At 44.0% G+C, this 12,557-nt stretch overlaps 1 protein-coding gene across 1 annotated transcript in view; it reads right to left on the bottom strand.

Annotated features, from left to right (window-relative positions):
* LOC121003639 (transient receptor potential cation channel subfamily V member 6-like) overlaps nt 1–9,398 on the bottom strand; it is a 36,704-nt gene extending 27,306 nt beyond the window's left edge. The window contains exon 1 of the mRNA XM_040435473.1: nt 9,268–9,398. Within this exon, the coding sequence (XP_040291407.1) occupies nt 9,268–9,398 (131 nt within the window). The remainder of the gene's footprint in view (nt 1–9,267) is intronic.
* Nucleotides 9,399–12,557: the final 3,159 nt, after the last annotated feature.

Here is a 12,557-nt window from a genome sequence, read left to right as displayed (position 1 = left end):
AGAAGCTGGAGAGGAGGAGAACTGAAGAAAGGAGAAGCTGGAGGGGAGAACTGAAGAAAGGAGAAGCTGGAGAGGAGAGTTGGAGCAGTCAGAAAAGAGGAAGGATAAAAGAGGGGGAGCAATAGTCAAAGAGGAGGGGAAGAAAGGAGAATGAGAAAAGAGAAGGAGTAGGTTGAGAGGAGCAAAGAGGAGGAGTAAAAGTTATTGGGAGAAGTAGTCAGAGAGAAGGAGGAGCAAAAGAGCAGCCACAGGAGAGGAGAGAAGCAGCAGCTGCCAGACGAGCAGCAGAGGGGTCTTGGTGGAGGCCGCAGTGAGAGTGAGGAGTAATTGCATCTCGGGATGATTATTATTAAAGCGCCATTCATTCCATAGCGCTGTACATATGATAAGCGGTGCACATACATAATACAGACAATTGCACTAATCATAAACAAGACAAGTTACAAACTGGTACAGAAGGAGAGAGGGCCCTGCCCGTGAGGGCTTACAATCTACATGGTATGGGAGAAGGACACAGTAGGTGCGGGTGAAGTTGGTCATGGCGGTATAGAGGCAGCAGGGTCACTGGTTGTAGGCTTGTCTGAAGAGGTGGGTTTTCAGGTTTCTTTTGAATTATTCCACTGTAGGTGAGAGTCTGATATGTTGGGGTAGTGAGTTCCAGAGTGTGGGGGATGCGCGGGAGAAATCTTGGAGGCGACTGTGGGAAGAAGTGATAAGAGGAGAGGAGAGAAGGAGGTCTTGTGAGGATCGGAGAGTGCGTGTGGGGATGTATTGGGAAAGTAGCTCAGAAATGTAGGGAGGGGACAGGCTATGGACGGCCTTGGATCTATTTGTTAGTACTTTGAAGTGAATTCGCTGGGCAATGGGGAGCCAGTGAAGGGATTGGCAGAGGGGAGAGGCAGAGGAGTAACAGGGTGAGGGGTGAATAAGTCGGGCAGCAGAGTTGAGGATAGATTGGAGGGGTGCGAGAGTGCTAGATGGAAGGCCACAGAGGAGAGTGTTGCAGTAGTCTAGGAGGGAGATGATGAGGGCATGTACAAGCATTTTCGCAGATTTAAAGTTAAGGAAAGCGCGGATGCGGGAGAGGTTTTTGAGTTGGAGGCGGCAGGTGGTGGAAAGGGCTTGGATGTGCGGTCGGAAGGAAAGGGCAGAATCCAAGGTCACTCCAAGGCAGCGGACTTGGTTGACCGGGGAGAGTGTGCAGCCATTGAACGTGATAGATAGGTCTGTTGGGGGGTTAAGCAAGATGGGGGAAAGATGATGAATTCTGTTTTATCCATGTTAAGTTTTAGAAAGCGAAAGGCAAAGAAGGATGATATAGAAGATAGATATTGTGGGATTCTTGATAGTAAGGTGGTGATGTCTGGACCAGAGAGGTAGATTTGTGTGTCGTCAGCATAAGAGTGATACTGAAAGCCATGGGACTCTATGAGCTGTCCCAGGCCAAAAGTGTAGATAGAGAAGAGCAGGGGTCCTAGGACAGAGCCTTGCGGGACACTAACAGAGAGGGAATGAGACGAGGAGGTGGTTCGGGAGTGGGTGACGCTAAACGTACTGTCTGAGGTATGATGTGATCCAGGAGAGGGCCAGGTCAGTGATGCCAAGAGATGAGAGAGTTTGCAACAGAACAGAGTGGTCAACAGTATTCGAAGACAGAGGACAGGTCAAGGAGAAGGAGGACAGAGTATTTTTTCTTGGTTTTGGTTGTTAGTAGGTCATTGGTGACTTTGGTAAGGGCAGTCTCAGTCGAGCCAGATTGTAGGCGGTCAAAGAGGGAGCAGAAGGAGCGGTGAGAAGACAGTTCTGAATGGACATGTTGTTCAAGTAGCTTTGAGGCATACGGAAGAAGTGATATGGGGCGATAACTGGACAAAGAAGATGGGTCAAGTGAAGGCTTTTTGAGGATGGGTGTAATGGTAGCATGTTTAAAAGCAGAGGGGAAGACACCAGAGGTTAGTGATAGAGCATTTATGTTAGAATGGAATGATTATACAGGGATTACCACACTTGAAATCTTATTGCTGTATGTAGTTCTGATTTCTAACTATTCCTCTCTTTCCCTTTCTCCTAACCTTATCTCCACCTGGCAATGGTCAGCACAGTCTCTTCTATGGCCACGTGTGAATAGTAAGAGATCCACTTCCTTTAGGTGCTGTTATCGTTCTCTGTGTCCAGGGATCACCATCTATCAAACCATCTCCATTCCTTCTCTAACACTTATCACTCGAGCTCTAATTGGGCTGGTGGCATGGAGACGCTGGTACATACTTCAGGTTGCCAAGGCATTTTCTTACACTTTTATTTAGCTCGGTAAATAGAAATGGAGGTGAATTTCCAAGTACTGGAATCGTACACACCCTGTCCTGCTTAGGAGGCTTTTTACTTTGATGAGTGAATTGCATAACTAACAATTGCAATTGCCTAATATACAAGTCATTATCGCTTTGTAAGAGGAATTCCTGTCACATGGAGCTGCCCTGCAGGAGCCATTTTGGGTCTCTGACTCTGGAGGACCTGTCCGATCCTGCCTTGTGTAGACAACCCATTGATATGAAGGAAGCATTACAACATGCCCATTTTTTCTTGTGGGGGTGCTGCAGAGAAACCAAACACTTACTGCCCGATTTTCCCAGTGATTACATCTGATCGCTTCAGGTCCCAGCACAGGGAAACGCTTCTTATCAAGGGGTTCTTTTAGCAACTAGGGATAGTCTATGGGGGAGACCCCCTTTAGGCATTTACTTTAGGAATTTGATATTACAGTCAGTTTATTTTTGTAGGATATACTTATGAGCTTAGTTCGCAAATCCCCCTCCACTTATTGCAGGGAACCTCAATGATCGAGAACCAAGAGGAATTTTATGAAGAGATCTCAATAACGCTAAGGGTACATGCACACGTTCAGGAGTCATGTGCGGAGCATCCGCACTGAAATCCGCAGGGGTTCGCAGGCAAATATGTGCGGTCAATCCGCATCAATTGGTGCAGATTCGGTGCGGATTTTACTAAGTGAATGAAGAAAATCCGGTCAGGAAAAATAAAATAAATTGACATGCTGCGGATTTTAAAATCCGCGCGGAAAAAATCTGCATCGTGTGCACTGAGAATTTCAAATTCTCATAGAATAAAATGTACATGACCTACAGTGCGGAAAATCCGCACGCAATCCTGATCGTGTGCATTTAGCCTTAAAGGCACAAACACCAACAATCAAGAAACCAATTTTTGCAGTTTTTCTTGCCCAAACATATACTGTACAATAGTAACTTCCCTTTAATCATGGACCCTATGAAGTATTCTAGATTATCATAGAAAAGAACAGTGCCAGAATATCGGAATTCGATAACCCGAACTTTAGACGCCGAACTTAAAACACAAGTTCGCTCAACACTACTGTCTACACCAGGCATGGTTAACCTGCGGCCCTCCAGCTGTTGTAAAACTACAACTCCCACTATGCCTTGCTGTAGGCTGATAGCTGGAGGCTGTTTGGGTATGCTGGGAGTTGTAGTTTTGCAACAGCTGGAGGGCCGCAGGTTGAGCATGCCTGGTCCACACCATCAGTCTCCAAGATGAGGAGCTCCAGCTATTGCACAACTACCACTCCCAACATGCAAGAGCTGCACTTTTTCAACAATTGGAGAGGCACAGGTTAGAGACATCTGACCTACATTATCCATATGTTGGCATTGTAAAGAGTTTAACATTTGCATTCGGTCTAGTCAAGTTAGTTACCGTGCATCAGTGCAGGTAAAATGTATCAGCCCAAAGTCCACAGAGAGTTCTCTAGACTTTATACAATTTGATAAACTCATTATGATGCCAACATACACTGCTCAAAAAAATAAAGGGAACACTTAAACAACACAATGTAACTCCAAGTCAATCACACTTCTGTGAAATCAAACTGTCCACTTAGGAAGCAACACTGAGTGACAATCAATTTCACATGCTGTTGTGAAAATGGGATAGACAACAGGTGGAAATTATAGGCAATTAGCAAGACACCCCCAATAAAGGAGTGGTTCTGCAGGTGGTGACCACAGACCACTTCTCAGTTCCTATGCTTCCTGGCTGATTTTTTGGTCACTTTTAAATGCTGGCGGTGCTTTCACTCTAGTGGTAGCATGAGACGGAGTCTACAACCCACACAAGTGGCTCAGGTAGTGCAGCTTATCCAGGATGGCACATCAATGCGAGCTGTGGCAAGAAGGTTTGCTGTGTCTGTCAGCGTAGTGTCCAGAGCATGGAGGCGCTACCAGGAGACAGGCCAGTACATCAGGAGACGTGGAGGAGGCTGTAGGAGGGCAACAACCCAGCAGCAGGACCGCTACCTCCGCCTTTGTGCAAGGAGGAACAGGAGGAGCACTGCCAGAGCCCTGCAAAATGACCTCCAGCAGGCCACAAATGTGCATGTGTCTGCTCAAACGGTCAGAAACAGACTCCATGAGGGTGATATGAGGGCCCGACGTCCACAGGTGGGGGTTGTGCTTACAGCCCAACACCGTGCAGGAGGTTTGGCATTTGCCAGAGAACACCAAGATTGGCAAATTTGCCACTGGCGCCTTGTGCTCTTCACAGATTAAAGCAGGTTCACACTGAGCACATGTGACAGAGTCTTGAGACGCCGTGGAGAACGTTCTGCTGCCTGCAACATCCTCCAGCATGACCGGTTTGACATTGGGTCAGTAATGATGTGGGTTGGCATTTCTTTGGAGGGCCGCACAGCCCTCCATGTTCTCGCCAGAGGTAGCCTGACTGCCATTAGGTACCGAGATGACATCCTCAGACCCCTTGTGAGACCATATGCTGGTGCGGTTTGCCCTGGGTTCCTCCTAATGTAAGACAATGCTAGACCTCATGTGGCTGGAGTGTGTCAGCAGTTCCTGCAAGACGAAAGCATTGATGCTATGGACTGGCCCGCCCGTTCCCCAGACCTGAATCCAATTGAGCACATCTGGGACATCATGTCTCGCTCTATCCACCAACGTCACGTTGCACCACAGACTGTCCAGGAGTTGGCAGATGCTTTAGTCCAGGTCTGGGAGGAGATCCCTCAGGAGACCGTCCGCCGCCTCATCAGGAGCATGCACAGGCGTTGTAGGGAGGTCATACAGGCACGTGGAGGCCACACACACTACTGAGCCTCATTTTGACTTGTTTTAAGGTCATTACATCAAAGTTGGATCAGCCTGTAGTGTGTTTTTCCACTTTAATTTTGAGTGGGACTCCAAATCCAGACCTTCATGGGTTAAAAAATTTGATTTCCATATTTTTTTTTGTGTGAATTTGTTGTCAGCACATTCAACTATGTAAAGAACAAAGTATTTCAGAAGAATTTTTAATTAATTCAGATCTAGGATGTGTTATTTTTGTGTTCCCTTTAATTTTTTGAGCACTGTATAATGTAGACCAGTTGCCTTTAACCTGTGGCTCTCCAGCAGTCGCAAAAAACTTTGGCTCTTGCATGCTGGGAGTTGCAGTTTTGCAACAGCTGAACAGCCACAGGTTAGAGATAACTGGTCTACATTGGCATCATAAAGGTAAAATCTGTCAAATGTGAATGTACACTTATCAGCCAATTTAATCCGACCTCACAGAGCTGCCGTATAAAGCCTCATTCACTCAGTGTTTGGTCAGTGATTTCCATCAGTGATTGTGAGCCATAGCCATGAATGGAGACTACACAGAGATAAGGTATACAGGCTCATGCACACAAACATATATTTTTTTTGTGTGTTCCATTTCTTTTGTTCCACAAAAAAAAAAAACGGAAATGATTCTTTGTGCGTTCTATGTCCGTATGTCCGCATAGCAATTCTGCAAAAAAGAACGCATTACGGACAAGGATTGGACTCTCATCAGGGGCCGGCCGGTCCGTTCTGCAAAATGCAGAATGCACATGGCCGGTATCCTTCTTTTGCGGATCGCAAAACAGCCAACGGTCATGTGCATAAGCCCTGATAGAAAGATTTGCTCCCGTTCTATGTTTTTGGCACGCACCTGGTTTTGTCTCACAATCACTGACCAAACACTTAGATATCGTTCACATTTTCGTGTCCATTTGGCGTCTGTGCAAAGTCAGTCTGTGTTTCATCCATGAAGATGCGAGTGAAACATTTGTGTCTGTTTTTTTTTACCCTCCATGTGTCATCCGTTTTCCAAGGACGCTGCTCAGCTAAAAATTTTATTTCCAGAGCTGCTTCTACCAGGGGTTGTGAAAAACCCCTGACACCACATGGACGCCATCCATGTTGGGTCAGCGTTTTTTTTTTTTCACGGACCAAAGTAGTGCAAGCTCCCGTGATTTTTCCACTGACCACTGAAGTGCGAACAAACACATTCAGATCAATGGATCTGAGCGCAGTCCATGAAGAACGCAGACAGCACACGTCCGTGAATCACTGAAGTGTGAACGAGGTCCGACTGCGCATTAGGGTACGGCCACGTGGACAGGTCTGCAGGCGGCCAAAATCTGGAGTGTCTCAGAAAAGGACAAAGGACACACACAACTACTTTTTTTGAATTCACTCCTGATTTTGGATTTTTTTTTAAACTGCATCCAAAAACCTGAACGTTCCCTTACCCTCTGCTGGGATCATTGTGAAAATCTGCAGATTTCCGCGCACACGCAGTCAGTGGGGGTCATTTGCAATGTTTTTCCCACATTAAGCGCATCTTACAGCTGTCCGTATGGATGGAGTGAAAAATCTACTCCCTTCCCTGAGTGGAATGGATTTTCATAATCTTTTAGGCCTAAAAATGGTGTAAATGTAAGTGAATGCGCCGGGGCCGATAGCGCAGCCCTAGCCTGGTCCCACTCCCAAGTGGCAAGGATGGCGTAAAAATGTTGCCTACGAAAAAATATTGTCCCAAAACTGGGTCTTTCAAAAATGTTTATGCCAGTTTTACATTAACAAATGACCCACGGTGTTTGATCAGTGGTTTAATTTAGTGATTGCGAGCCAAAACCAGGAATGGTTCCTACACAGCAATAGGAAATAATGGAAAGATTTGGAACCAGTTCTGTTTTTCTGACCCGCACCTGGTTTTGGCTCACAGGTGTCAATCAGCCTTGTGTAATCTAGGAAAAACAGTCCGTGGGACGGCCTCAAATCCCGGACTGACTGACAGCATCATAGCGAGATTTGATGCAGCGAGTTCTTGCCTGAGCGCAGGTTTGTGGCACTGCACTGGCATCATCCTCATGCGAGTTCAGAACAGTGGACCCACAGTCAGATAAGAACTCAATGCATCATAGATAACTTTGATGCTGTAAGTTCAGGTCACATATCTCCTGAACCAGCCGTGGCATATGATCGTCACATGGACCATTTTTCCCAGACTACACACATCAGGCTTAAAAAAACTACAACTCCTAGTATAGCCTGACAGACGGCTAATGTTTTAAGACTAGGGCTACCTGGAGACTTAGGCCATACTACGTTGCAACTTAATGAAAGTGAACGTGGTCATATTGTGACCTGCAAGTGGTCGCGGCTTCGGCAGACACGTCACCAGAAGTTCAATCACCATGGATTTCTGGTCACTTTCATGTCACAGTCGCGGTGACAACGCAATGCGGCCACATTCATTGTCATTGTGTTGAGATGTAGCATCGTGATCTTTTGCTATGTGATCTGTCACGTGGCCAAACTCGCCGCATAGATCTGGTCTCAATCAGTTCTCCTGTATAGTGTTGAGCGAACTTGTGTTTTCAAGTTCGGCATATCTAAGAACTCCAGTATGGATTCCGCTACCACGGGCTATAACTTATGGTCCGTGTAGCGGAATCCATAACGGAATTCTTAGATAACCCGAACCTTGTACGCCAAACTTGAAAACAGAAGTTCGCTCATCCCTACTCCTAAATTGATAACTGTTTAGCTAGTGTGAGTCTACAACCCCCATCATTTCTTGAAAGCCTCCAGTTTCAGTGCATGGTAATCCTGAAGTCCAGCAAACATTTTAGTTCACATCACCGTTTAGATTTCCGTTCTTTTGATCCATCTGGAGATAAAAAACTAAACAAAAAACAAAACAAATGATCCTGTTGCATCAGTTAGGGCTCATGCACAAGGCCATATGTACTTTGCAGCCCGCAAAACACGGATCTGCAAAAAATAAGGATTACATCTGTGTCGTCCGTATTGCATCCGTTTTGTTTGCGGATCCATTGTAACAATGCCTATCCTTGTCCACAAAACGGACAATAATAGGACATGGTCTATCTTTTTTTTTGCGGAATGGCCAAGCGGACATACGGGCACGAAATGCATATGGAGTCATTTCCGTTTTTTTACTGACCCATTGAAGAGAATAGTTCCTCATATGGGCTGAAAAAATAAATAAATAAATAAACAGACACGAGAAAAAATCTACATTCGTGTCCATGAGCCATTATGCATAGAATCCGTTTTTGACAGGATCTTGAAAAAAAAACAAAAACAAAAAAAACAACTGGATGCAGTTGCATCGGTTGGGATCCATTTGAGCCATTTCCGTCTGAGATCCGTTTTTTAGACAGGGAAAAAAAATAAAGTACTGCAAACTGGATCTCAGACGGAAATGGCTTAAACGGATCCCAACCGATGCAACTGCATCCAATTTATACATTTTTGGCTCATGCACACGAATGTATTTTTTTTTCGTGTTCCATTTTTTTGTTTTGTATCAGGATCCGTTTTTTTTTTTTCCCGCCCTCTTCTTCTGACGGATCAGAAGAAAGGAAAGCTAATTGGTCACGTGAACTCAGCCTTCCATCACTGGTCTACAGCTTTTGGCACTATGGATGCAGAGTAACTACAAGTCCCAGCATGCCACAGAGAGCCACAGATTGCAGACCCCCACTTTTAGGCTAAGTCTACACAATGACATTTGTTGCGCGACAATTTTTTTAATGGCAGTCTATTGTGACGCGCTGCGACTGCGACGCGACAGTTGCAGAAAATCCATTCGAGATGGATTTTTCTGCGACTGTCACGTCGCAGTCGCAGCGCGACACCATAGACTGCCATTATAAAAATTGGCGCGCGACATTTGTTGCAGTGTAGTTGTGCCCTATCTGTCGTCGTGTAGACCTAGCCTTAACTAGCTAGTTGTTACCTCCCACATGGCCAGTACCTATTGATCTGTTGCCTCCTGTCAAATACATCTCAACCTGTATATGAAATTAGATTGCATGCTCCTGGGCCCAGTCAGATAGAAGCAAAATGCTAGGCTACATACCAGCCCTTTACAAAAGGAGCCCAACAGTTTTCTACTCACCGCTTCTGCTGTAACATGTGGATCTCGTCCAGCTCCAGCCACTCAGGTGCTCGACTCTGGATCTGACACTTAATCCCGTTCCATACATTACTGGTGATGCCAACGGACTTGTCGCAGTAGAAGAGCCCCATCGCTAAATCAGGGTCACCCTAAAAAAAATTTTTTTAAAAAAATCTGCTTCCCTTTTTCCTTCTCCTCCTGACTCACGAACCGTGGTGGCAAATCAATCTCAGATTCCTTTACACCTGGTTGGTCACTCATGAGGGGGTCTGGACCTACTTCAAGGAGCAAAACACTAGATAAACTGCCCTAAAATTAGGGAAATTTGTAAAAAAAAAAATTCAGGGTAAAATCTGGAATGGAAATTTGTAAATAAAAGAATCTCAAAGTTCTAGAATCCTTGGAATTTGTTACAATGTGAAAGATTTAAAAACAAAAGTTTCCTGTGGCTTCCTCGAGGAGCTCGGTCTCTTGGAGAGCTGTGACCCAGGACTGGATGCAGGACTACATTTAAAACTATCTCCTCTCATGCTGTAATTAGCAAGGAGGCAGAGACTTGGGAGGTTTCTCCTCTACCTGTGGGTGAGAGCAATGATCACACATCCTCTGGGACAATTAAAGAGATAGCTGCTCTGTTTAATAGCAAACACAGCCCTCCACAGCAAATAGGAGAGGGGAGGTGGGTCCCTCGGCTTTGTTTCTGGAGAGATGGGGGCTGGGATCCTAAAAAAAACAAAAACAGCAAAGGTGGGAGGTGTTTTTTTTTTGTTTTTTTTTAACTGGTTGACAAGGCACAAACCACATTTTAACATGAGGTGGTAAGTGAGAAAAGGCAAATAGATGATGTAGCAGTGCTGGGTTTCGTATGTTTCGTCCACCTCGCCAATGGGGTCGGCGCAAGTTATGATGATTATTATAGAATCGACGCCAAATAGCAATATCAGCTCTGCTACATCTACATCCACGAAAAAAGCTAAAAATATATTGTTGATTCCCTGCAATCAAAAGGAAAGAAGAAGTTGTCCAGGATTAGGACGGTGGCTCTGTTCCAGCAGCAGTACCAGAGCAGCCCACAGGCAGGAGGGGCGCTGTTGTAGGAAGAGTAGCGGCTTGCTGTTTCTCATCCCACAGAACTGCTTCTGATTTTAAGGACATTAACATTAGAGATGAGCGAATTTTTTTAAGAGTTTTATTCGGCTGATTCGCTGAATTTTACAAAAAAATTACATCATCACGCCGGCCGACGCGGTGAGTGGTGACGTCATTCATCACCACGCACGGGATTTTGGCCGAGATCTTCAATCAAGATGGCGACTGGCGGCCCATCGCGAGCGAATGGAGGAGGTAAGAATACATTTTTTGTTTTGCTTTTTACACTACTTCAGGTTAAATCGATTCGCCACCATAAAGCACGAGGAAATTCGGCTTCGAGGCGAATCAAGTTTATCCCGAAATTCGGATCGGATTCCACTTCGTGGGATTCGATTAGCTTATCTCTAATGAACATGAAAGGTCACCTAGAAACTTCTCTGCTGGGAGAAGACGGGTTTACGTTGTGTTTATGTAGTTGTATTTAAAGGGGTTTTCCATTTCCTCACATAGCAGGTCTGTTACAGGGGTCGTCTCCGTACAGACGTTAGAGAATAGAAAGACATCAATGAGTGGAGGCAGAAGGCTGCAGAAAAGAGGCAGCGAAGGAGGAAAGTAGCAAGAAGTGTGAGACGATGGTGGACATTCTGTAGATACAAGTCACACTGTTATTTCCAGGCAGAAGCCATTGAATCCAGTGTAAAGTTAGAGAACGTTTTCTTGCTTAACGTGTTAACCGTCAAGTTTAGTTTGGCTGCGTCTGTGTGTTTAATTGGGAGAAGAAAGTGTTCACACACAGTATACATACCACAGGTTATCTATCTATTATCTATCTATCTATCTATCCATTATCTATCTATTCATCCATTATTTATCTATCTATCTATCATCTATTATCTATCTATCTATCTATTCATCCATTATCTATCTATCTATCTATCTATCTATTCATCCATTATCTATCTATCTATTCATCCATTATCTATCTATCTATTCATCCATTATCTATCTATCTATCTATCTATCTATCTATCTATCTATTCATCCATTATCTATCTATCTATCTATCTATCTATTCATCCATTATCTATCTATCTATCTATCTATCTATTCATCCATTATCTATCTATCTATCTATCTATCTATCTATTCATCTATTATCCATCTATCTATCTATCTATCTATCTATCTATCTATTCATCCATTATCTATCTATCTATTCATCCATTATCTATCTATCTATCTATCTATCTATCTATTCATCCATTATCTATCTATCTATTATCTATTGTGGGGACTCGCTCTGGTAGACAGGATTAAGCAGACGCAGTATAGAGACAACAAACAGTTCAGTGTTTTATTCACATTTTAGGTAAGTGACAAAACAAGCAGTCATAATCAAACAAAAAGTCACCTTGTGATGTTGGTGGTAATTCACACCATGCAGCAATTCTGCCTCAAAGAGTCCTTGCTGATAGCAGCACCAACCTGTTTTCACCCCAAACAGGTAGCAACCTTCATCCAGACACAAGGCTCCCAGATCCCAACACATAGACCTGGCTTCTGAGCCCAGCTGCCTATTTAAGGACAGCCAGGTGCTGCCAAAACCCGGACCGGCACTTAAAATCCGGTCCGGTATTTGACCTCACCTGACTGTAAATCAGCCCAGCAGCACATGCTGGGAGGAAAATACCTGTTTTCCCAGATGAAACCTCTCACTGTGTGACACTATCTATCTATCTATCTATCTATCTCCTATCTATCTATCTATCTATCTATCTATCTATCTATCTATCTCCTATCTATTATCTATCTATCTATCTCCTATCTATTATCTATCTATCTATCTATCTATCTATCTATCTATCTATCTCCTATCTCCTATCTATCTATCTCTTCTATCTATCTATCTATCTATCTATCTATCTATCTATCTCATATCTATCTCATATCTATCTATCTATCTATCTATCTCCTATCTATCTATCTCCTATCTATCTATCTATCTATCTATCTATCTATCTATCTATCTATCTATCTATCTATTATCTATCTCCTATCTATCTATCTATCTATCTATCTATCTATCTATCTATCTATCTATCTATCTCTTCTATCTATCTATCTATCTATCTATCTATCTATCTATCTATCTATCTATCTTCTATCTATCTATCTATCTATCTATCTCCTATCTATCT

The sequence above is a fragment of the Bufo bufo genome, chromosome 6 (assembly GCF_905171765.1).
Source record: "Bufo bufo chromosome 6, aBufBuf1.1, whole genome shotgun sequence".
Lineage (NCBI taxonomy): Eukaryota > Metazoa > Chordata > Amphibia > Anura > Bufonidae > Bufo > Bufo bufo.
This window is presented reverse-complemented; position numbering and strand designations above follow the sequence as displayed.